A 26,690-nucleotide genomic window follows, 5' to 3' on the forward strand; every position below is an offset into this window, starting at 1 on the left:
ACAGAGATTGCTTTTGCTCCACTCCCCACAGGTCGGGTCTGTCACATTTTACCCCAAACATTAGAGAACCATGAAGAGACTGAAGAGTCTCTTTGCTCCATGATTGGCTCAAATCTCTAATGGCTGTGTTACTTACTGTTTTTAAGGACCCTGATGAGCACCACCCAAGTTCCATTCAATCATTTAACATTTGATTAGCTATTATGAAGGAATAGTTGCTTCAACAATATGGCAAGAACAAAATACATTTTCCTGATTATCTGGGAGCATAAGCACTCCTATACTACCCTAGTCACTTGGAGGTGGTGGAAAGGAAACTAGACTCACAGCTTAGCTCAGTTCCTATATAGCATTACTCCCACCAAATTCAATTCCAAAGCCAGTATTGATGGCTTCCCCTGGGCTGGAGTCTTCAACTCATGCTCCACGCATCACTGCTGGCTGCAATATCTAGCCTGGATTCCTGGACTGTTGGATCTGCATGGCTTGCAGCAAGATTACAAGTCAGATTAGAGAGACTCCATTCTCTCTGCACCTTGAACAGAAAAGAATGAACAAAAAGGTTATAGATCTAAGCCTATTTCTCAGAGTCACATGACCTAAGGTAGGAGTGGGGGTGTGAGAGAAGGAAGAAGGCCTCAAGCCCTCCCCATCTTTTCCTTATAGTGGGAGTGGAGTCCTTCACTGTCACATGAAAATACAGAAAAAAGCAAAGGCCCTGGCCATTGTTGAGTCAAGCCGTTCTGGCTAGACAAAACATGAAAAAAGCTTCTTACAAACACATGGTAGGTCCATGTAGAAAGTCACACATGCTCCAGTCCTCCAAACGACCAAAAGAAATCCCCAAGCATCTTCTTTGTGTGTCACCATCTTAGGTGTACCCAACATGCAACAAACCCTCATTACAACTTCAAAAGGAATTGAATTCAACAAAATTTATTTCAGTGCCTACTATGTACAAGCCATTGTGATATTTAAAGATTAGAACAAAGAAGTCTCTACCTTCAGGGAACATACATTCTACTGGAGCTGGTACAGACAGAAATGCAGTATGTACACAAATAAGTATAATACAAATGAGGAATGATAGAGTACTAGCAGCTAGGGATATCTAGGAAGGCAAAACAGATTTTCACCCATTTACGTACTCTGATTTCAAACTGAACACTGAATTTCTTTAGTTCTTATTAGACATACGTTAAGTTCTACTCTTTATAACTTTGTATTTTTTGAAGGCTACAAAGATTCTGAGAAGGATGAAGAGGAGATAGAATGTTACAAGGTTAAGTTGGGAGAGAAAATGTTGACTTCAGGTAGCCCCCAGTAGTCTAATTAGGCTGGAATATAGAATGCATGAAGGGGAATAGTATGAAAAGGATAGAAAGGTAAGCTGGAACCAGATTATGGAAGGCCTTAAACACTAAGCTGAGGAATTTATATTTTATTTGCATTTTATTTTTCATATTTAAATGCTTTCCTTGATTTCTGTTTTTGTTTTGTTTTATTGGTATTAGGGAACCACTAAATTTTTTTTTCAGAGAAGTGACATGATTAAAACTCTGTACCTTATGATGAACACAGGGAAAGAAATGAGTTTAATGGATGCTTTTATTTTTTTAAAGTAAAATTTCCCTTGCAAATTCTCTCCTCCTTTCCCCACCCATTTGTTGTTCAGTCATTTCAGTCACGTATGACCCCATTTGGAAAGAAAGAAAAATAAATTCCATTACAAATATATTTAGGCATGTAAAACAAAATCCCTCACTAGCTCAAAAAATAAAAATAAAGAAAATATGCTTCAATATGTAACAGCTCTCTATTTGGATGTGGATAGCATATTTCATCATGAGTCTTTTGGAACTGTAGTTGATCATTGTACTGATTAGAGTTGCTAAGTCATTCAAAGTTGATTATATCTACAATATTGGTGTTAATGTATAAATAGTTCTGATTTTGCATATTTCACTTTGCATCAGTTCATACATCTCTTCCCAATTTTTTCTGAAACCATCCCCATCATCATTTCTGATAGCACAAGACTATTCCATCACAATGAATGCTATTTTAAAAAAAAATTCTCTCTGTATTTTCCATCTCTGCCTTGGGATAAGAAGCAGGGAGAAAAAAATAGAAAAAAGACAAGAGGGGAAGGGAGAAGATGTTAGGATAAGAGTAGGAACTGAGGAAAGAGAGGGAAGAGAAGTAGGGTGGCAAAGAAGGTAAAAAAAGCAAATAAGGGAGAGACATATAAGAGCCATGAAAGAAGAGGAGGGAGAGGGATGTGATGAAGCATGTTGCTAATATATTAAAATGTTGAAAATAACAGCACATGAAGCTTTTTTTTAAAACAAAAAAGCATTCTTTATAAGAAGATTGCAGATTAAAGCTTTCAGATTAAAAAAAAAAGGATTTCAGATTGAGGGTACAAGTGTACATATAAATAGTGAGGATTAAAGTAGGGGTGGGGGAAACCAAACTGTCTAACTGGAATCTCAGGTTAGATCTAGACCCCTATTCCATATTTAGATGATAGAGCCTCAGAAGCTAAGTGCTTTGCCCTCCAGAGCAGGGACTATCTCTTATCATTCTTCCTATCCTCAGTGCTTAGTTCAGTCCTCAGCTTACCCCAATGCCTGACACACAGTAGGAGCTTAATAAAGGCTCATTGACTGTCTGATTGTATATTGAACTCTACAATGAAAAGTGCCTCTTCTGCATTGTTGTATAGATTGCGGCAATAAGAGGCCTATAGCCATCCCTCGCTGCTGGTCATTAAAAGGTAAAGGCCTCCAGAAGAGGTGGTTTTCTTAGCCTGTTTTGTAAAGAAGTAACCTGATGCCCTTCGAAAAAGGTGGGGGCGAGGAATGACTGTAATAGTTTTGGGGGGGGGTGTTCCTGACCATGGCGTGGGCAGCACGTGCTGACTTTGTGTTATAAGATATGTAAGGCCTGGCAGGGGCACACACGGAAGCCACGGGAGGGCAAGAACCCCCTCTCTCCAGACCGACGAAGAGTCTTTGATTCTGCGGAACAGGGAGGGGAGGGGCGGGGCAGAAAGGAGGGGGCGAGGCGTGCTCGGGAGCCCGCCGCCGGGAGGCATCCGTTAGGGCGCGCGCTTCGGGGCTCCTGGACTAACGGTTTCGGGCCCGGCGCGCGCGCTCCCTCCTCAAGACGCTCCCTCCCCGGGGCGCGAGCCTAGTGCCCGCGGGCGGGGTGGGAGGAGGGTGCGCGCGCCGGCGCCGGCGCCGTTTCCTCCTCTTCCATTTCTACCTCAGAGGCAGGGGCGGTGGGCTCGGCGCGGGCCAGGCGGGGTCACGTGAGGTGGCGCGCGGGCGGGATGCGGACTCCTTTTCTGTCCTCGGCTCGCTCGCTCAGGGCATCCCTTGGGCGGGGTCGTGCCTGGTCCTCGGTGAAGGCGGCGGCGGTGGCGGCGCGACTGTCTGCGACCCTGAGCCACGGGGGGAGGGGCAGCTGAGGCCGCGGTTGGAGACTCCCGCCCCAAATCTCTCCCCCGCCTCCCCGCCCCCCATCCCAGCCGCCGAATCCCAACGGGGCTTCTTTCTCGGCCACCGATCCGGGGACAGCTCGCCATCGGGGACAGCTCGCCATGGGGGACAGGTAAAGCTCCCACCCGGCTCGTGACTCATCCCACCCCGCGCCGGTGGTCTCGGATCCTGGGGTGGGGCCTGGGCCCCCCGGGGCGCACGCCGAGCCCCACATGGGTCAGCCATCCTGCCCTGGGCTGGACGCGAGTCCCCCGCGAGCCCGGACTGGCGTCGCGCCGTCCGCCCGCCCTGGCTCAATGGATCTCTTTGTGTTCCGCCCAGGTTAGCGCGAGTGACCATCTTCCACGGCTGCGTGGGCTGTAGGACGTACGAGGTGCCGCCCCTCGCCACCGTCCGTGAAGTCAAGGAGCTGATTTACCAGGACACCAACTTTCCGGCGTCAGAGCAACAGCTGTGGCACCGCGGTCGGGAGGTAACTTTTACAACTTTTCTAGATGCCCAGATGACAGTACACGATCATGGAATGACACGTATAGATAACGTTTTGTAAATGCATAATGTTGAGCATCTAGCATTCGCTATGTAAAAAGTGCAAAGAAAAAGCATCTGAGCAGTCAACAGCAAAAAATAAAATGCCTGCTGTATGCTATGACATTGAGCTAAGTGCTGAGGGTTCAAAGTCCCTGCTCTCAAGGACTCCTTGGTCTAATGGGAATAAATAAGTAGAGTGGATAATTAGATACATCCTGGAAACAATGGTTTGTAAAACACTTAAAGATAAGTTTGAAACAATTACTCCAAACCCTTAAATATTTTACTTGATTTTTGTTTTGTTTTGTTTTTGTAGGCATCCTAACCTCCCTGCCCCAATACTCCCTCCCTCCATCAGGAAAAGAATGGCCCCATTACTCTGAAGTTTCACTTCCTGTGATTAAGACTTTTCAGAATGCTTCTCAGTTTCAGTGTAGTTAGAGGGCTTTTTTTTTTTTTTTTGGTTGGAGGTACAGTTATCAGAGTGGCATAATTTTTGCTTGTATTCTAATGTTGCTGTCTTAATCATCAAATATTATATCTTTACCTTTTTTTTTATTTTTTGGTAAGAGGATTTTTTTTTCTAACATTTTCAGTCAGGAGGTGCAATGGATGGAAAGCTGGCCCAGAAATCAGGAAGAGCTGACCTAAAGTCCTGCATCTCACACAGCTTCATTATTGTGGACAAGTTAGTTAATCTCTCAGTGTCCCAGAAAAACCCTCTAAGACCATATATGTAACAGACTAGTTGCGGATCTATATTAGTGGAAGGAGTTTCTGCACCAGGAACTCTCTACACCAGTGAAATCAAAGGACATGAATTAAAAAAAAAATCAGCTGTTGACCTAAGATTTTTGACACCTGGGGCATGCAGACAAAAAATGTTCTCAACTTTTTATTTATTTATTTATTTATTTATGCTTTTGATTAGGCAATTGGGGTTAAGTGACTTGCCTAGGGTCACACAGCTAGTAAGTTTCAAGTGTCTGATGACAAATTTGAACTCAGGTCCTCCTGACTCCAAGGCCAGTGCCCTATCCACTGTGCCACCTAGCTGCCCCACACCTTAACTTTTTAAGACAAATTTAGTTGAGGATGGTGGAGACCTTGAGTAGAGATCTTGAACCTCAGAACATGAGATTGGGGGGGGAGCTGCAGCAGCAACCTTGTTCCATGCCTTGGTTTTGGCTCTGCCTTCAACTTTTCCTTTATGGGAGTAAAATGGAATTTACAATTTTGTTTTTTAGAAACACAAGCTAATTTATTGCAATAGAAAATCTGATATTTTGAATACATTTTTATAGGTCCACAATAATTGACATAAGTGGTATTAACATTAGCAAATTATTTAAAATATATTATTTAGAGAATCATAGATTTAGAAGTAGAAGGGACCTTAAGTTCTTCCTAGTCCAGTCTTCCCATTTTATGGATAAGGAAACTGAAGCCCATGGAAGTTAAGTGATTTGCCAAAGGTTGCAGAAGTAGTAAGCATTAGAGAATTTGAGCATGGATCCTCAGATTCTAGAGCCAGTGCTCTCTCACTGTGCTGTGAAGTAAGCAGTGAAGTCAGTCTTAAAGGCATTATCTTCATTTCAGCAAATGTGAAAAGTGTGGGTCAGAGAGGTTCAGTCACTGGTTTTGCCCTCTTGGGAGAATTAGGAGCAATAGGTGCAGGAAGAAAATTTAAGTGTGATATTTTGGCCTTATATCACAATTAGAGCAATTCAAGAGTAGAGTGAGTTGACTCGAAGTGATGGGATCTCCTTTCCTGGAGGTTTTCAGTCAAAAGCTGAATGACAACTTTTCCAATGTGTTGATTCTTTTTTGGATATGTGAGGTGCCTTCCATTCCTGAAATTTTGTGATTTTATTACCTGTTCGTAGTTATACTACACTTAACGCATCACAAGTAAATGTCAAATAAAGTTAAGTCTCTTGGCTTCATCCAGGTTCTTTTCATTACTTCATTGCTTCTTACATGAAAAGTACTTGAATATTTTTCAGAATGAAATTTCTGCTAACTTTGAAGGGATTGTACTAGAAAATAAACTTGCAATAAATATCATTGCCTTATAACCACATTTATTATTTAGACATAGTGATAGATCTTGGTTTTAATAATTTTAAAAAATTCCTTAAATGAATCAGTGCTCTCATCAGTGTAGGTACTCCTTCTACTTTTGCAGATTGCGTCTATCCATCATGTCTGATTCTTGTCATTGTCTTTCTTTACATCCTTCATAAAGGGCCTGCCAATTACTATTGGAGGCCTTTCTGTGATTCTTTCAATATTTTGTGAAAATCAGTGGATACTTGGCTTGCCTATATGTTATGCTTCACTCACTTCTTTTCCTGAGCGCATATGCCCTTGATAGGTTCTAAATTTCTTCATTACAAATTAGCAGTGTTGAGATTCTTCAGCCACCATATCTTTTTATTGCTCTTTGGACTAATTGAAAATTTAAAAATATTACAAAAAGGGGGAAAAACCCACAATACAAGTATTTGTTTTAAAATAGGAGCTTGTTAATGTATTTCAAATGTGTGAACCATATAGGGAAAAATTTTTAAGCAGTTGATGCCTATTCTCTCCAGCATCAATGCCAAAAGCACAGGGGTCAGACACAGAGCCAGCCATCCCCACCAACTGCCTGTGGTTACCTACAGTGCAGGCAATCCAGGCTAACTAAATCAGCAAGGGACCCTGAAGGAAAGATAGGAGCAGCCTGTGCCAAGTGAGTGAAATCACTTCCACTTTGATCAACCATCACCTCCCCACAGACCCTCGTGGAGATAGCCGTGTCCCTGCAACCATATTTCAGGGAAGTATCCCTGTTAGAAAAGGTTCCCACCATCCTTGCCATCACCAACACCAATTCTCACCTCCCTCTCCCCCCATCCAATTACCAGTTCTCATTTACCTTTGCAACTTCTCTCAAATATGCTTTCTTTTCTCTTCAAAGACTCTTATCTCCTCATTCTTGCACTATTGTATTAGCCTACTGGTTGGTCTCCCTGCCTCAAGTCTCCTCACTCTAATCTGACTTCCATTCCACTACCAAAATAATCTTCCTAAAGAACAGGTCTCCATATGTTACTCCCTCTCTCCTTCCTTAGCCCATTCAGTAAACTCCAGTTACTTGGAGATAAAAATCTTGAAAATCAAATATAAAACCCTCTCTTTGGCCTCTGAAGCCTTTTATAGCCATATTACCTTTCTAGTCTTTTTCATAAGTTACTCTGCTCCATGTACCCTACAGTCCTGTGACACTGGCCTCATTATTCTTTGCACATCACTCTATCTGCCAACTTTTCGCATTTTCATTGGTTGTCCTCCATATGTGGAATTCTTTCAACCTTCACTTATACCTCCTTGTTTTTGTGGCTTCCTTCAAGTGTTAGCTAAAGTCCTACCTTCTACCAGAAGCCTTAATGGTCCCCCATAATGCTATTGCCTTCCTTCCTAGATCACCTGTAATTTATCCTGTATACATCTTGTATATGTATATAGTTGTTTGTATATTTTCTCCACCATTAGTGTATTAACTCCTTGAGAGCAGGATTTTTTCCCTTACTTTTTATTCCCAGTGCTTTGCACAGTGCCTGGCACATAGTAATCACTTAATAAATGGATTGTTCAAATGGGATTTGCTATAATGATATTTGTAATGTTGTTTGGTATTTTTAATAGGATTGAACCTGTAATTTGGTTAGATTTTCAGTGTGCCTATATGGTAATGTAAGCTTAATGGGAAGTACTTCTGTCCCAGAATACCAGAACTATAAAACTAAAAAAAAAAAGGTTCCCGAGGTGACTCCTGTGACTTCGTCAATATGGGTAATTTTTAGAGGTACAGATCTCTTCTCATTCACATTTTATCCCATGAGATTATTGTGTATGTGTTTCCATAGATAGAGGTAGGATGGTTTAATGAAATGAACTATGAGATTCAAGAGAAACCTGGGTTCATGCCATGTCTGACACTAAATATCTATGTGATCATTGTCAAATCATTTATTATAAGTCTGTTTCCTTGCTTTTTTAGTTGCAAATCTTCATTGGTAGGAGTTTCTTCCAAAGGAGTTGCCTATAACAATGAAATAATAGGTTTGGCCCACAAAAATCTGCAGTGATTATCTCAGAGTTGTGAGGATCAAATTTGAAAAATCTATGCAAAATTTTTTGCAGATATTAAAGTGCTATATAAATGTCAGTTATTGCTAATAATAATTCTCTATAGATAATCTATCCAGTGCTCTGGGAGCCCTCTTCAGTGTCTTTTTTCATTTTGTGGCTATCAGAACAGCCCTAACTCTCCTTCTGTTATCCCTTGCTTTTGTTGTATGCCTAACCCACATCCTTTCCCAGTCATACATTTTCTCATGTCAAGTTGGCTAGCATTTATTAAGCACCTTCTATGTGCCAGGGACTGTGCTAAGTGTTGGGGATTCAAAGAAAGGTAAAAATTGTCCTTCCTCTTAAAGAGCTCTTAATGTAATGGGAGAGAGAACCTGCAAGCAATTATGTACCTACAAGCTATATGCAGGATAAATTGAAGATAAGGCACTAGCATTGAAGGGAATTCAGAAAGACCTCTTGAGCTGGTAGGGATTTTAGCTGAGACTTGAGGCAGCTAGGTGGCGCAGTATACTGGGCCTGGAGTCAGGAAGACTTGAGTTCAAATTTGTCCTAAGACACTTACTAGCTGTGTGATCTTGGGCAAGTCATGTAACCTCTGGTCACCTCAGTTTCCTCAACTGTAAAATGGAAATCATAGTAGCACCTATCTCCCAAGGTTGTTATTAGGATCAAATGAGATAATATTTGTAAAGTGCTTAGCACACAGCATGGCACATAAAAAGTGAAGCTGATAGAAGGGGCCATCTGCTGGAGAAGACAGAATGGAATGCAATCACTTCTGCATGTAGAGAGAGGTTTGGCTTGGCAAGGAGAAGGGCCACCTGTTCATGTGAGACAGGCCTAAGGGAGGAGATAGTGACAGAAGGCATCTATATCATGTGAGAAAACATAAGCAATGTACTGTACCCAAGGGCTTCCTACCTCTGCAAAGGAGTGGGGTAATGTGTCCTCTCATATCTTTTCTTTGGGACTGTGATTGTTCTTTGTAATTTTTCAACATTCTCTTTTGATTGGTTTTTGTTTTTTACATTTACATTGTTGTAGTCATTGTTTGTATTTTTTTCTTAGCTTTACTTATTTTAACCCTGCATCAAATTGTATAAATGTTTCCATGTTTCTCAGTATTTGTCATCTTCCTCATTTCTTATGGCATGGTAATATTCATTACATTCACGTACCACAATTTGTTTAGCCATTCCTCTATCAGTGGGCACCTTTGTTTCCAGTTCTTTGCTGCCACAAAAATGCTATAAATATTTTGACATATATGAGAACTTTCTTGTTATCAATGTTTTCTTTGGGGTATAAGCTTAGTAGTGGACTCTCTTGGTCAAAAAGTATGGTTATTTTAATCTTCTTATTAGCATAATCCAAGTTGCATTTCAAATGGTTGTACTGATTTCCATTTCTACCCACAATTTCACTAGAATACCTGTTTTACCACAACATTGACTATTCCTATTGTTTGTAATTTTGCTAATTTGCTGGGTGTGAGGTAAAACCTCAGAGTTATTTTAATTTGCTTTTCTCTTACTATTAGTGATTTGGAGCATTCTTACTTATAGGTTGTTAATAGTTTGCAGTTCTTTTGAGAAATATTTGTTTATTTTATTTTACCACTTATCTCTTGGGAAATAGATTTGAATGAATTAAATGAATGAAAAATAAAAGCATTTATTAAAGGCTTACAATGTATCAAACACTATACTAAGGACTGGAGATAGAAATTAAAAAAAGTAATGTAGTCCCTACTTAAGGAGCTCACATTCTTACTGAAAAAAATACTTATTAAAGTGGTTAATATGTGCAAAACATTGTGCACACACATAGAAAAACTGAGACAGTACCTGCTGTCAAGGAGCTTATATTCTAATGGGGAAGACAACATATATGAAAAGTTTCAGCTCCAAGTCATGAAAAAGTCTTATGGTCTTTGGGGGGCAGTGGCGAAGCAGATGGTAATGCTTATTCTTTAATGTCATTTACACTTCTAAAATTTCTGGTGCTGAATCATTTGACAATGCCAAAGACTTTGTGGCAACAACTTTTTTTTCATATTAGTAGCTGTGGCTGTATCATCTGCAGGAGCAATCGCCCTTTCTATAAGGGTTGGTTCCCCAAGATGATGCCTGTGGGCAGGGGCTGAAAACATTGTCATTCCAAAAGCTATTGGGTTCAGTATCCTGAGCTATCTCCATTGGAGTCTGAGGGCAGATACTGGCCAAGGTGGTCATGATGGTTTGACTTGCCTGCCACATGCTGACTCCGGTTTCTTACTCAGGGTGCTAGCTAGACAGGCTTGCCTACCCTGAGGGGGTAGTTGGTGGGTATGTCTGGCTGCTTCTCTGCAGGAGTTGCTTTAATGGATGATGGCTATGAGGACTGGGCTTAGAAGCAGGACTAGTCTTCTAGGGGTGTTGCCTCTCCCAGGACTCCTGTGTTTATCTGCCTGTTGGCAGTTGGTCAGCATTTGCTACCTGTGGTAATAGGGAAGTTATGAGCCCCTTTCTGGTCTTGTAGACAGTCTTTTAGTTGTCTGTATATCTTGGATGCCAAACCTTGTCTGAAAAATTTGATAGAAAGATTTTTTCCCATTTGACCACTTCTCTACTTTTCCTAGTTTTGTTTGTCAAAATCTTTTCATTTTATGTAATCAGCTATCTACTTAACTTTTGTATTAACCTTTCTCCCTTGTTTATGAATACATTTTCTGTTGTGAAAGGTATGAAATTTGCTTCTCTTCTAATTTTTTATAGCATGATTTTTAATGTTAAGGCCATGTATCCATTTTGAATTTGTGGTGGATTTATTGTAAATGTTGGTCTAAGCCTAATTTCTGCCAGACTTTATTCCAGTTTTCCCAGAAGTTTTTGTGAAATAGGGAATTTTTTCCTAAGTAATTTATGTTCTCAGATTTGTCAAACACTGGCAAATTATTTTCTATAGCAGACCACATTTTTAGTCATAAATTAACTGAAAGCTATCAAGAATATAAGATCCTACTGTCTTTGTTATTTTGTTGATTGTAAAAAAAAAGATTTGACTCAGTAGAGCAAAACATAATGTTGAAGGTTCTATTCCAACAAGTTTTCTAAAAGGCTTTTATTTAGGTAATATAAGATTTCTTGGTTATATCCAAAAAATAACTTTATCATTAACACATTGACATCAGATGAGACATAAAACATGTACTTTACAAAAATGTTCACTACGTAGAATCCAAATGGAGACATATTCTATAGATAGTGAAGTCTTCTAGATGCTTACCCTTGTAGATGATATACAGTTATCCTTTCCACATTGTGGATGTCAGGGGTGCAATGTCCCCTTGATCTGGAAAATCCGTTTAAAATTTTTTGACCCTCTCTTCATACCAGAGAAGAAGTCTGAATTTTTTCTTTTTCTTTTATGGGCTGTTTACCGTACCTTATTGCAAAATTTGGGTTAAGAATTTTTCTGTATCATCTGCTGGCTTTTGAATTTTGTCTGTAGCTTTTACAAAACTCTCCCCAAATCCCCATCTAATATCTTATGCTGACTCGCAATATGTCAAAATTGCGATGGGAAAAGTCACGATGTGGAAGGGATGACTATAGTGATAATTGTGTAGGGCTCCAGAATGAATTATATATATTCCATTCCCATTCCATGAATGTCTATTCATGACTACTAAAAAAAATATTGACTTACAATCCATGTAGGAGAAACCAAATTGTTTAACAAAGCCTATTCAAACTGATATCCCGTTGATGGGCAACCTATTGAGTTACTTCATGATTATGTATTACTTGGTTTATCATTGCAGATGGACAGCAAACTGGGTTCATTATTAAATAGAAGGAGCAAAGTGGGCTAAATTGTTTTTGGGAAATCATGAAGCACTTTCAAAGACCCCAAGTTCTTAGCAGATACAAAAATTGTGTCTTAAACAATATCCTTCTGCAATACTATAGGGCTGTGAATCAAAGAAACTCCACAGTCTTAGAAGAATTAAAATTCAATGTGATGCAAAGGACATTGGAGAGCTATATGGCAAGTGTAAACTAAAAGCATATATTAAAATGATTTTGTATTCTAGAAGTGGTCTAAAAGGTACAAGAAATATGTGATCTGAAAAAGAGGTAGGCTGGTTATGGAATCAGTGAAGGAAAACAGAACTGTTCAGGTACAGTTCAGGTACCTACTAAATCTTAAATGCTAGAGGAAAGTCTTCAGCATGTCAGATAGATCCTTTATGAGGGCTATGTAGGAGGCTTTTATAAGAATTTATGGAGGATGTGAAAGAAAGACGAGTTGAAGAGACTTCAGGTTGTGGTTTGTACGGTTAGAAGGAGAACCTATATTAAGAATATCATGGATCTATTGAAATATACTCTTTGGGAGGGAAAATGTACAATGCATTTTAGAAAAATTTCCAAAACATTTAAAAAAATCTTCAAGCTTTAAAACTTCAGTTTTCTGAATAATTTACTTCCTTGGATTTCTTATATTCTTTGTGATACTGGATAACTCAGGCATTATTATTTGTTGACAACTTTTGAATTTATATGATTAAGGAATACATCATCTATATTATTTTTCCTTTTCAGTTATCTGATTGGATCAGGATTGGAGACCTTCTCACTAATAAAAATTGTGATCTTTTTCTAAACCTTCAATCAAAAGGCTTAAGAGGAGGAGGTATATCATTGATTCTTAGAAGGGTGTGAAGTTTATATTGTTGCAAAATGACTTCATGTTATAGACAAAGAATAAGAAAATATTATGAAATGGTGATGGTTTGAGAGAACATCAGGAAAATGAAGTTAACAAGGGTGAATAAGTTAATTTAAGCAGTTTTATGAATAAAGAGTAATGAGGCTCCCCTCAAATAATAATGGACAGAAAGATTTTGGAGAGATTGATGGATGGTAAATCATTGTAAAATAATAGATATAGAGAAAATTAGCAGTATGGTTTTCTTTTTTAAGAACAAACTTTTCTTGTTTTGTTTTCAAATATACCTGCCCTGTGCAGCTCAGAAGATGCCTGTCTCTTAAACTAAATGCATGATTAAATCTCTCCACTAGGCAAACCTAATCAGAAATTTTTTAATGAGTGGGCAGAAAGCTAGGTATGATACCCCTCACAGCAAGTGAAATTGGAATGGATAATTAATTAAAATAGCTGGCCAGAGCTACTACTAAGAATGAAAGAGAACTAATTTCCCTGCCTTATTTTTTAGTAGCAGTGGTACTAATTAAGTAATGCATATTTATTTTCAAAAAAACTTTATATTTTTATTTTTGAACTAAATACTTTTGTGCTGCTCCTTAATGAAATCATGGAGCACTCTTTAAAAGTTATAATAAACTTATTTCATAAAATCCTTTTAAACTTCAATTATTTAATGGAATTAAATTTAATTTTTGTAAAGGGATTGATGTAGTTGAGTTATTTTACAATGAATACTTTGAAAGGTTTAAATTGAGTAGATGCATCAAATTTTGAAACAAAACTACATCATAGAGAATAGGTGGGTAACTTTCAAGATGGGAAAAAAGTTAACAATGACTTTTGTTTTGTGCTTTTAGGCCGATTTGGTCAAACAACTCCACCTCTTGTTGATTTTCTTAAGGACATTTTAAGAAGGTATCCAGAAGGAGGACAGATTCTTAAGGTACAGAGTACACTATTGATTTGTGTTAGATAAACTGAGTTTATGAGAGTATTTTGATCATTCATTTAACTTAAAATCTCATTTTTGAAAGGGACCTCAGAAATCATCTAGTCCAGTGTATACCTGAACAGACGTCCCTCTAAGACATCGTTGCCAAGTGGACACTTGGCTTAAAGACCACTAGTGATAGGGAAACCAAACCTCCTTAAGTAGCTCTTTGTTGGTAAAAGAAATATTACCATGCACAGAACTTAAATATGCCTATTCAAAACCCATTTTCCCTAGTTCTGCTTCTTCTGGATCACAGAGAACCAGTCTTAGTTCCTGTTCTATTTGGTTAGGCTTTACGTACATGAAGAGAGCTATCAGGTTTCAAGTCTTCTTTTTTGGAGGTTAAATATCCCTAATACCTTTGACTAAATCTGGCATGGTATCCACTTTCCTCACTATTTTGGCTGACTTCTGGACTAGCTCCAGTTTGTTCATGTCATTCATAAAATGTCATGTCCAGAAATTAGTGTGGTCCTTTATTCTTTCATAGTGATACCACATTCAGAGAGGGTCTGTCATCTTCTTAGTGGTAAACAATATGCTTCTCTTATGCCTCTCAGAGGCAGCTGGTGGCACAGTGGATAGAGAGCTGAGCCTGGAGTAAGGAAGACTTGAATTTATATCTGTCTTTAGAGACTTACTAGTTGTGTGACCTGTGGCAAGTTACGTAACCTTTGTTTGTCTTGGTTTCCTCAACTGTAAGGTAGAGATAATAATAGCATCTACCTCACAGAGTTGTTGTGAGGATCAAATGAAATGTTATTTGTAATGAGTGCTTAGTATAGTGACACATAGTAGGTGCTATATAAATGCTTATCCCCTCCTTTCTCTTTATGAAGCTTGATGTCATATAGCTTTTTTTTTTGTTTGCTATGTAATACTCTTGACTCACTTGCAGTACACAAAACTGCCAGATCTTTTTTTTTAATGATACTGTTACTTAGCTATTTCTCCCCTAAACTGCTTTTGTTCACTTTTTTTAAAATTCAAGTGCAGAACTTCACATTTATTATTTTTCTCATTACATTCAACTTATCTTTTTACCTGTTGAGATTTTTCTGAGCCTGTTGTCAGACATGTCAGCTCTCCTTTCCACCTTTTTGTCATTTTTAGATTTGATAAGCATTTTTTTTTGTTGCTTTTATCCAAGTGGTTGTCAAAAATGTTGAACAGCATAGGGATAAGGTCAGCTCTGGGGCATTTCAACTGTAAATCTGTCAAGTTGGCTTTGATTTACTCATTCATACTTTGTGTGGGGTCATTCAAGCAGTTATAAAGTAACTTCTCTCACTTACCTTGCTTCTTTCCATCTTGTCCACAAGGATATTTTGAGTGACTTTGTTAGATACTTTGATGAAATCCAGTTATTTCACAGCTATACTCTCTCGATCTAATCACCATGTCAAATAAGAAAATGTTAATCTGGCATGACCTGTTTAGGAGGAAGCCAGGTTGGCTCTTGGGGATCACTTTTTGCCGTTTTAAATGCCTTATAAACCATCTCTTAATAATATCATCTATTTTTCCAGGAATTAAAATCACGATCACTGGCCTATAGTTTGAAGATTATTTCTTTCCTTTTTGGGAAAATGGGGACAACATTTGCCCATTTTTATACTTATGACTCCTTTCTTGATTAGTTTTCAAAGTTTATTGTTAGTGGTTCAACAGTGGCTTTTTTTCATTTTTTTCAATACCTTGGGATGCAATTTACTTGGCCTATTGACTTTAAATTACTTAGGCTAACCAGGATGTTTCTTAACATCTCCTCACTTGTCTAGAGTTTATAAGATGATAGAATTATAGGTCTAGAGCTGGAAGGAATCTCAGAGGTGTTAAGATTGTGGTAGGTGGCACTCAGTCTCAGTAGTTGGGAACAAAACAATGCCTAAAATGATCAATAATCAATTGTATATTGGCTTTGAAAATGGAGTAAGTTGCAAGATGGGCATCAAATATCTATTTGTAAAATAAAGTTACTTTGGGTATATTTTTATGGTTAGGAATTAATTCAGAATGCGGAAGATGCTGGGGCCACAGAAGTTAAATTTTTATATGATGAAACTCAATATGGAAAGGAGACTCTCTGGTCCAAAGATATGGAGCAATATCAAGGTAAGTATAGTTGGTAAGGGCAAATTTTGTTCTTTTATAATTAACACTTTGTATTTTGTTTCTCCACTCGTTCAGCAATGTCTAATAATAAGCCAGTGTTAAAGAGGTGCCTTCACCAGATGACATTTTTAAAAAAAGTCTTGAAGCTCAGCTTTATATGATGTTCGAATAAATACATCTTACTCTGAACAAGACAAAGGAATGTGATCATTCCTTTCTCTTCAAGTCCATAGATATATTTCTGGTGCCCTTTTAATGGTCTTCTCTTCTGTGATGTTTAATATTTTTTGGTTGGGGGTCATAGGTAGGGAGGATGATAAGAATACAAAAGTTAAAAAGAGGGGGGCAGCTAGATGGTGCAGTGGATAGAGTACCGGCCCTGGATTCAGGAAGACCTGAGTTCAAATCTGACCTGAGACACTTGACACTGACTAGCAGTGTGACCCTGGGCAAATCACTTTACCCCATTACCTTGCCAAAAAAAAAAAGTTAAAAAGAAGTCCTGATTGAAGAAATTTCTCTTCTCCAAACATCACAATTAAAGCCCTTAGGTCTTCAAGTATTTACATGTCTAAATAACAGTTTTTAAAAGCTGATGTCAACTTTGAGTTCTGAAGTCAGTGGAATGATTTTAAGTGCCTCTGATTGCTACAGGGAAATTTTTCAAGGAATAAATAAGGAATCAGTTCAAAGTTTTGTAGACAGCTATATTAAGAGATGTTTGTCACCCTCAGAAATCTTTGAAAAAAGAAAGCTTTTCTAAATGCTTATGAAGACAAAATTATTACTAAATGGTAATATTTGCTGTAGTTACCTTAAATTCATAATGTATTAGACATATATTTTATGTTATAGATACATTTTATAGTATAAGGCCTCTGGTATAAACATTGTATATCTAGGTAGGAGGCACAGTGGATACAGTGCTGGGCGTGGAGTTAAGATGACCTGAATTTAACTCCTGCCTCAGTTACTTACTGGCTGTGTGTCCTTGGGTAAGTCACTTAACCTCCCGCAGATTCTGTTTCCTTATATGTAAAGTTGGGGGGAAGATTGAATTGAGTGGCCTGTATGGTTTCTTTTGGCTCTAAATCTGTGGTCCTTTGTGATTCTCCCTTCCCCCTTTTTGCTATTTTATAGGACTTGAATTGTAACTATATTACTTTAAATCTTATAATTATTTGAGAGGCAGTGTAGTATGACTGGTTTCAGAGTCAGAGTGACTTGGGTTCAAGTCCTGCCTCAGACAGGATAGCCCCAGTTTCATAATTCTATCTAGTTTTCACCATGCGCCACTGAAGTGTTCTAGAAATGGAGGAAATGAAATCATAAAAGATAGAAATAAAAAAAAACATCGTTCACAAGAGATGGAAAATCATAGATTGAAGAAACATTTTCATAACTTAGAAAACTCATTATGTGTCTTTTAGCTGTGTATTCCAGATGTCTGTATGTGTTGTGTTTAGTGTTGATGACTTGACTCAGCAGGGGTATACTATGGTCACCATGCTTTTATAACTATATTGTGATAGTTGTCTATATATATGTTTTACTTCTTATTAAATTATAATTTTCTTGAGGGTAGGGGGCGTTGTTTCCTGAATCTTTTGTACCTCTCACTGACCTAGCACAATGCATTATACATAGTATGTGCTTAATAAAGATTAGTTGGTTGAAAATTTCTTGTTGGGCTGCAAGTTTTCTTAAGCCAAAGGAGTAATTTCTTTTACTTGTGAGCTTGTTATTATTGTTTGTGGGAAATACTTGAGTGATAACTCCAAAGGAAGCAAAATAATGTAGATTCCTAAATACATATTAAATATAATTGAATTAAGAATAATTTCCCCAGTACCTGCTTGTACATGCAGTGGTGAATGGAGAAAATGATCTAAAAAAGAGAATAGGTTAGAGAATCCCTTTAGAAAGGAGTTGTAAGTTGAAGTTTGAAAACCTCAGTTTCCTAATATGTAAAGATGAATGGGTTGGACTAGAAGATTTCTTAAATTCCTTGTGAACTGTGCTTCCTATTTTAAAAAAAATCAAAACACTTATGAATACTTGTTCAGGCATGCCATTTAAGCTTATAATCCTTCTATTCTAAATGGGTTTTACAAATTTCTTGTGTAGGAAGTCAGAGACTACTTGCAGTTTGGGATGCCTTTGATTCCCATGACTTTAGCTAATGATACTTAATGGCTGGAATTTATGTTTATATTGTTTACAAAAGCCAGTGATTCCACCAACTGTAGTCATGGGCAAGTAGTTTTTGCTGTGCATCTACTTAGGAAGGTATCATGTATATAGGACATGCAGTTATGCTCTTAGGAAAATATCATGTGGCTCTTTCTTCATCTCATTTCTTTTAGTGTTCTGAAATAGGATTACTTAGCCAATTTTGTGCTTATATTCAGTACCATTTACTTTTCAAAATCATGTGTTTGAATAACATCATTTTATAATCTTCAGATGTAAAGGTAAAGAGAAATGCTGAGTTCTACCTTGGATTTTCACATCAATCTGTCTAATTATAGATTTATAGAGTCGAGACAGAAAACATTTTATAAACTTTAAAGTTTTCTATAATTGTGAATTATTATTATTAGACAATTTGGTATCTTATACTTTATTTTTGAGGATCAGAAGTGATTTTATCAACCTGATATATGGTATCAGTGCTTTAAATGCTCCAAATAAATTTTTTTAATAGAAAAGCTTTCAGACTTTTAAATATAGCTGCACTCCATCTTGCCATTTTTACTAGATGTTTTGTAGACAAAATTTAATATTATTAATTCTTATATTTTTACTAATTAATCTTCATCAATAATAATTGTTTCATTAAACTTCCATTTCATAGATTGGAAGGGAAATTAGGAGTCATCTAGTTGAAATCTCTGAATGACACATTTATTCTTATATGATTTTGAGATTTGGACTAGGAGGGAAATGTCATTTTGCCTTTCTAAAACTAATCATAGATAAGGAGTTCTTTTAAAATTTGACAAACTGTTCATTCTCTTAAGGCTGTATTGCTTTTTTCCCACCATGGATTGAGTGTAGTTATGTGAACAGTTTTTTGAGTAAACTCACTAGAGTTGATAGCAAATTGCGTAAATTACTATTGGCATTGGGCAGTCTTTTAAAATTATGGTTTAATCATTCTTTTAAAAAACAGTTCCCAAAGAATCACATGCATACAGCAATCATGTCTCTGCTGAAAAATTTTAGGCATTAAAACTCAGGTTTCTAATTTAGAAGTGATTCTGTCATATTTGGGATATTAGAGCAGTGTAGTTTTTTTTTTGAAAGGTAATTTTGAGAGATGTAACATGGTGTAATAGTTAGACCTGAAACATGTTAGTTTGTACTGAGCTCTTAACATATAGTTTTGGGTAAGTCATCCCAACTGAGGAGGCTTGGTTCCTTATTTCTGAAATGGCTAGTTTGGTTCAGATGGACCTCTAAGGTTTCTTTCAGCTATAATTTTTGTGACTATATGCTTTATATGTCTAGAAACATGTTGATATTTTCTTATTGCTTCTCAGCTTTTGACTTTTTAAAAAGTGCTGTTAAAATTGTTACAGAATAAAATTACTCTCTCAAAAGTATAGTTTTTTGTGTACCTGGTTATCTAGGGACATAGACATAAAATACTGTATCAAGTTTGAACTCAGAGATATGACTTTAAATTGATGAAACTTTTAAAAAACAAAAACGTACTGAGAATTGTCAATTAAAATGAGTATTGTCTGTCCTCTTTCAAAGGTGTCATCTTTAGAAGTTATATACTTATTTTAATGATGCTTCTGTAATTCAAAAATATTTTTAGAGCTTCTCTTTTGCATTTGTCTTTGGAGCCTGTTTGTGAACTGTAATAGGAGTAATATCTGCCATTTAGGTTAGGTTAGTTTTTCCTTAAAACAAGTTGAAACTGTCATTGAGACTTAATTGGCTTAGAGGACTAAGGCTTGGGCTGTTGACTTAGTTTTCTGGTGGCCTAAATGCAAAACAACAACAACAAACTGTCGGAGAAGTCAGCTGCACCTCTCAGGTTTCTGACTGGTAGACCAACAATATCAATACAGAGGAAAGGAAGTTATACCTAATTGAATCAATGCCATATTCTTGCTAAATATCCTTTCTTTGCTTTGGCTAAGTAAACTTACTTTTGTTAACTGATAGGTGTTCCAAAGAAGTTCTAATTTAAGAATTTGATAAACATTAGGTGCTGACTTTGTTTAAGGAATGAATTTTTAGGTACTTTGGATACATAGATTAAAAAAAAACATAGTTCTTCCTTTTAAGGAACTTGTATACAATGGGATAGAACACATAAATTTATAAAGTAGAATATGATAAGGGCAAAGAACAGGTCTCACAGGTAGAGGGAATATCTAAAAAAGTTTTGAGCAGTATAATTTTGGAAATATAAAAAAATTTGGAAATATAAAGCTAAGGTGACTGTTTTGAGTGAAATTGCCTTCATTTTGATGTATAAGTTCTATTATATTTTAAAAAATATCAATCCTGTTATTTTATCATTACATGTAATATAAAAATCAGGGGGTGATTATGCATAATGCCAAAGGGTTCTTTATTGTCTAGGATTCATTTCAGGCTCTCTTCAAGTAGTGAGCTCCTGTAATGCATTTAAAATAACTAATTTATGAAAAAAAGTATTTAATTATAATTTTAGGAAGATATTTAGTGTATAAAAAAGGGTATGCTTATAATTAATTTTTAGTTATTTAATTTCTTTCTTTCATTCTTTTCTTTCATTCTTTTCTCAATTTTTGTTACTGTTGTCTTTCTATGATAGAAATAATAGTTTTCAATTTTGTCAGAAAAGCAATCAAAGTTTTAATGAAACTTCTTTTATATTGCTTTACCATAAGGACAGTTATGGGCAGACAAGGACCTCAATTTCTTTCAGTCTAATAGAACCAAATAGTCTGAGTTTTGTTCTCTTTTTAATGTTCTCTTTATTATATGTTCTTTTGATATATAGGGTCTGCACTTTATGTGTATAACAATGCAGTTTTTACTCCTGAGGATTGGCATGGCATTCAGGAAATAGCAAGGAGCAGGAAAAAGGATGATCCACTAAAAGTTGGAAGATTTGGAATTGGGTTTAATTCAGTCTATCATATAACAGGTATGGATTTGACTTCATGAGTCTCTTACTAAAAGTTGTTTTAGCCTAAATGCTAAACTTTATATTCTGACTTTACAGTTGTTCAGTTTAGGCCACAATAATCACCTTTTGATTGCAGTCAAAATGTTATCACCCACTTAATGTTTTCCTTGCTAACTTTCATGAATTTGGTAAAGTTTTTAGCCCATAGCTATTAATTAGATTTAGGGTTGTGTGGGTAGGGGTACAGTTTTGGAATAATGCAGAGGCATCACACTTGGTCATCAGGAATCAGATTACCAAACCAAATTAAAATGTAACTGGGAAATGTTTGACAAAATAAATAAAAATAGAACACAACACAGACAATGTTAATTTGTGATTTTCTAAGTCAGTATGCAGCCTGCAGAAATCCCTTTCTATTTGAGTTTGACACCACTGGTGTAATGTATCAGTATTAAATGTAGATACTAATTTTTTATTATCATAATTTTTTTCTGACAAGTGTGTTTTAAATATATGTAGAAGTCTTGGAAAGAATAACCTAAGCCTATTTTGAAATAGAGGAAAGATCATTGTGGGAATGGGTCTGTCGAAAGTTTCTGGAGAATGTGGTCTTCTAAGGATTTATATTGGAGAAGAGGGAATCCAAGAGAGCAAATAGGACCATTTAAGAAAGGGAAATGAACATAGTGTTGTACAATAGGGTATGTGTGTATGTGTGGAAAACAATTCAGCTTCTACATTGGAGAGAGAGAGATAAGGACAAGATCAGTTGATTAGAAGATTCTGAAAGCTGGACTAAGGAATTTGAACTTGTTCTAGTAAGCAGTAAGAAGCCATTGGCTATTCATTTCCTTATATAGTAATTTAGTAGATATTTCTCAGGTGGTTGATGTGTGTGCTTGAGGAAAGCTCTGAGCATGTATGAAAAGTTTGATATATTCAGGAAATCACCTATGTAGCTTTCATTTTGTCAAGGTTTTACTAATTACTTAAATAAGTAGTGACCATCAGTGTCTCTGATTTTCAGGGATAGGCCTTATTTAAAATAGTCTATTCACTGTCCCTAGAAACTATTAAAATGCCTTGGAAATCAGTGAGGAAAAGGAAGAAAAAAAGAAAGGGAGAGAAAAGGAGGGAGGGGAAGGAGAAGGAGAATGCTAATTCTGAGAATTGTTTTATAATTGTTACTTTCTTATAATTAATACATTAGATATTGATTTCAGTCACTTTATAAAAAACTAATTTAAGAATTATTAACATCTTTTTGCATTTTTCTTTATAGATGTTCCTTGTATCTTTAGCGGTGACCAGATTGGAATGTTAGATCCCCATCAGACACTTTTTGGCCCCCATGAATCAGGACAGTGTTGGAATCTAAAAGATGACAGTAAAGAAATTAGTGAATTTTCAGACCAGTTTGCACCATTCATTGGTGTTTTTGGAAGCACCAAGGAAACTTTCTTAAGTGGCAACTTTCCTGGAACTTTTTTTCGTTTCCCTCTTCGCCTACAGCCTTCACAACTGAGTAATAATCTGTACAACAAGCAAAAGGTTCTTGAATTGTTCGACTCCTTTAGGGCAGATGCAGATACAGTGCTTCTCTTTCTGAAAAGTGTGCAGGATGTCTCCTTACATGTTCGAGAGGCTGATGGAACAGAGAAACTGGTATTTAGGGTAACAGCGAGTGAAAATAAAGCCCTGAAACATGAGCGACCCAATTCCATCAAAATATTGGAAACAGCTATAAGTAATTATTGTAAGAAGGTTCCAAGCAACAGCATTACATGTGTAACATATCATGTAAATATAGTTTTAGAAGATGAGAGTACTAAGGATGCACAAAAAGCATCTTGGCTGGTGTGTAACAGTGTGGGTAGTCGAGGAATTTGCAATGAACTTGATTGTTTGGCTGATGACTTGAAATTTGTCCCAACCATTGGCATAGCTATGTCTTTATCGAGCAGTGAAGAAGAAACAGGAGCAGTGTCTGATTTCTCAGGAAAAGCATTTTGTTTTCTTCCTTTACCCCCTGGTGAGGAAAGTAAAACAGGTCTTCCAGTTCACATTAGTGGGTTCTTTGGTCTCACTGACAACCGTAGAAGTATAAAGTGGAGAGAGTTGGATCAATGGCGAGATCCAGCAGCTTTATGGAATGAACTTCTTATTATGAATGTTGTCCCAAAAGCATATGCCACTTTGGTCTTGGATTCTGTAAAACGGCTGGAGACTGAAAAAAACTCAGATTTTCCCTTGTCTGTTGATGTTATCTATAATCTTTGGCCTGAAATGAGCAAAGTTAAAGTACACTGGCAACCAATTATAGAACCTCTTTTTAATGAGCTGTTTCAAAATGCAGTTATTTATTCAATCAGTAATCACTGGATAAAGTTGGAGCAGGCATATTTCTCAGAACTAGATGAAAGCTTGGAATACACAAAAGCTGTGCTCAGCTACCTCCAGAGCTCAGGGAAACAGATTGTCAGAGTACCAGCAAATATTTCTAATGCAGTTCAGCTTACAGCTTCTAGTGCTAAATCTGTGAAGAAAGTGACTCCTGCTTTAGTGAGGCAGGTGTTGAAGAAATATGGACACTCAGGCACTGCTGCTGAAAAGCTGCACCTTTTAGAATTTGTGCTCTCAGATGCAGCTTATCATGAACTTCTTGGGTTGGACCTTCTACCTTTACAAAATGGAAATTTTATTCCCTTTTCCTCATCTGTATCAGATCAAGATGTAATTTATATTACCTCAGAAGATTATCCAAGGTATAATTTATACTATTACAATAATTTTGCCTTCACTTTTCCAAACTGATTTCATCTATTATTCTTAGGATAGTTTGTAGAGAGAATGTATAAAAATAAAGAAACACATATTTTTAAGTTTTAAAATTATGGATATCAGTTCTCTTTTTGAGACTAGCTTTTAATAAAGAAGTGTTAAGAGTTAGAATTATATGTATAGTTTTGATCATTTGCATTTAAATTGATATTTAAAAATAAATTTTTTTGATCATTTAAATAGGAAAGTGTTAATACTATTACTTTTAGGGGATTGAAATGCTTCTTAAATTGGACATAGTTCATACTATTTGCACATTTTAAAGCAGATACTTGCCTTTTTTTAACCAATATGATTTAATCATCACATAAATTTTTCTAAAATACTTGGTAGTCATAATGAACTTTTGCTTTTTTTTTAAACTTACATGAAATTGGATTTATTTATCCTGTGGACTTATGAAAATTATAATAATTTACCTTTTTTCCTTTGGCTTATTTTAGGTCCCTTTTCCCAGGTCTTGAAGGAAGAATTATTTTTGATGACTTGAAATCCCAAATTCTAGCTTCTTTAAAGGAAGCTGCTCAAACTCGAGGTATACTAGTATTCTACTGTTTAAAATAAACTTGATTGGAATAGCATATAAGTATTTTTCTGGTTTCCATAATTATTATATTTCAAGAGAAGTTTGTAGAAGTAGCTACACATTCCATTAAAAATAAATAATTGAGCAAAGATTTTGGAGGTTTTTTCCCCACAGATGATTTATGACTGTTAATTCTGAAGTAGAAAATTCTATTTAGGTTACCAAAATTTTTTAGGCTTTTGCATATTAACAATGTAAAATTGTATAATGTGCAGTTCCTGACACATAGTAGTTGCTTAATAAATGCTTGCTATTTGATCACATTTAGTATATCTCAATTTAATATTTTACTCTCTAAGAATTTGTAACTGTTGGCATAGGAGCTAGGCTAGAGTTTTCATTTATAATATGTGGAAAAATTTGCTAAATTTTATTTGCAAAAGGAAATATTGATTTGCTTATAGAAATAAATAGCTTAAAATATTATATTATCTATTAATGGTTATAGGCCAACTCTGAATTACTGCTTATTGATTATAGCAGGCCCTTTTCTTGATAATATTTGGAGTGCATTTTTTGTGAAATATTTCATACTTCTGACTTCTACTAATTCAAACTTTCCCTCTGAATAGTCTAGATAATTGAGGTTTGACCACATATTTTGTGGTATCGTAGAAAGATAATTGATTTTGGGGTTAGAAGTTCCTGTGCATTTATATCCTGACTCTGTGATTCATTACCTGTGCAATCTTGAGCCAAGCTACTTTATTTCTAAAGATATTAGAGTTTTCATTTCTGAAATGAGGAGATGGGACTAGATGACCTCAGTGGACACTTTCACTCCAAATATATGGATCCTGGGATCTCTGAGGCTTTTTCTAGCTTTATAATTCTATGATCCTCATTTGAAACTTCTTTTCTGCATATTTAGTCTTATCCTTTTGTTGTAATGTAGCATGGTCATTGGTACATAAAAGATAGAGCTAAGTTCAGCAATTTATATCATTTAGTCATTCTGACACAAAAACCCAAGAAAAATTATTTTTTGTATCTCATGATTGAGATGTTAGAGTTTATCATGAATACAGTGGTAATCTATGGTATTTCAGTGTGTAATAATAATAATGATGACAATAATTCTCCCAAAGTGTTTTATATACATTATCTCATTTGATCCTCATAATAACCTTGTAAAATAGGCAGAATGGGTTATTCTCATTTTTCAAATGAGAGAGCGAAGTTATAAGAATGGCATAAATTCTAGAGTCAGGACAAGAATCATATTCTTCGGATTCTTAGTCAACTTTTATATCCATTGTATTACACTTTCTTCCATAGGACTACTATTTTATACTGTAACTTTGCAATTTTATTTGAAATGATTAGCTCCATGGAAGTGCAAAAAACAGAAAAGCAGTTTTCAGGAATGTCATGGAAAGTTTATTTTTCAGGGTCATAGGGGAGTATATGCTTGGCCCTATGGATGATATAACCCTTAGTTGTCTGTTGTTTTTAGGACCAGAACAGACTGCTTTTGAAAATTATAAAAAGAAGTGCAGTTTTATTGGGTTAACTTTCCTCTGTTTTTCCCCATCAGCTTTCATGAAAATTGATTGCTGTTCTTTATTATAAGTGATTTGTAGTATCTTAAAGTCCTTAATTTATTTAAATTTAGAGGCTGTATGTCCTTATCCTTCGCTCATAGAGAATAGGTTATTTTTCACAAAGGTGTTAGCATTGCCACTGCCATTTTTAGGCTTCATATAGACAACAGAGCAGGTAGGTGGCATAATGTATAGAGTGCTGGACCTGGAGTCAGGATAACTTAAGTTCAAATCTGGTCTCAGATACTAAATAGCTGTGTGATCCTGGCCAAGTTGCTTACCTTTGTCTGCCACAGTTTCTTCAACTGCAAAGTAGGGACAATAATAACACCTACCTCGCAGAATTGTTGTGAAAATCAAATGAGATAATATTTATAAAATACTAGTATAGTGCCTAATGCATAAAAGGTGCTTAATAAATGTTCCCTTCCTCCGCCTCCCTTATATGAATCAGGATGATAAATCTTGTCAACTAGTCAGTTAACATTTGTTATGTTTACATTTATTATGTTCACCTACTATGTGCCAGGTACTATGCTAATTAAGCACTGATAGAAAGTTTAAAAAAGAGCAG

General features: G+C 36.3%; 1 protein-coding gene across 3 annotated transcripts in view; it reads left to right on the forward strand.

Moving 5' to 3' along the window:
* The first annotated feature begins 3,504 nt into the window (after positions 1-3,504).
* Positions 3,505-26,690, forward strand: part of SACS (sacsin molecular chaperone) — a 45,282-nt gene continuing 22,096 nt past the window's right edge. For 2 of the 3 annotated variants that reach the window (XM_027877646.1, XM_027877648.1), the window contains exons 1-8: positions 3,505-3,618; positions 3,828-3,978; positions 12,770-12,860; positions 13,754-13,839; positions 15,894-16,005; positions 21,014-21,160; positions 22,428-23,910; positions 24,430-24,521. In XM_027877646.1, coding sequence (XP_027733447.1) covers positions 3,608-3,618; positions 3,828-3,978; positions 12,770-12,860; positions 13,754-13,839; positions 15,894-16,005; positions 21,014-21,160; positions 22,428-23,910; positions 24,430-24,521 — 2,173 coding nt within the window. In that variant the 5' untranslated portion in view covers positions 3,505-3,607. Of the gene's footprint in view, positions 3,619-3,827; positions 3,979-12,769; positions 12,861-13,753; positions 13,840-15,893; positions 16,006-21,013; positions 21,161-22,427; positions 23,911-24,429; positions 24,522-26,690 lie in introns of those variants that run through there. The other variant, XM_027877647.1, reaches the window with a different exon arrangement.

This window comes from Vombatus ursinus, unplaced genomic scaffold (assembly GCF_900497805.2).
Source record: "Vombatus ursinus unplaced genomic scaffold, bare-nosed wombat genome assembly UNPS02014813.1, whole genome shotgun sequence".
NCBI classification, from domain to species: domain Eukaryota; kingdom Metazoa; phylum Chordata; class Mammalia; order Diprotodontia; family Vombatidae; genus Vombatus; species Vombatus ursinus.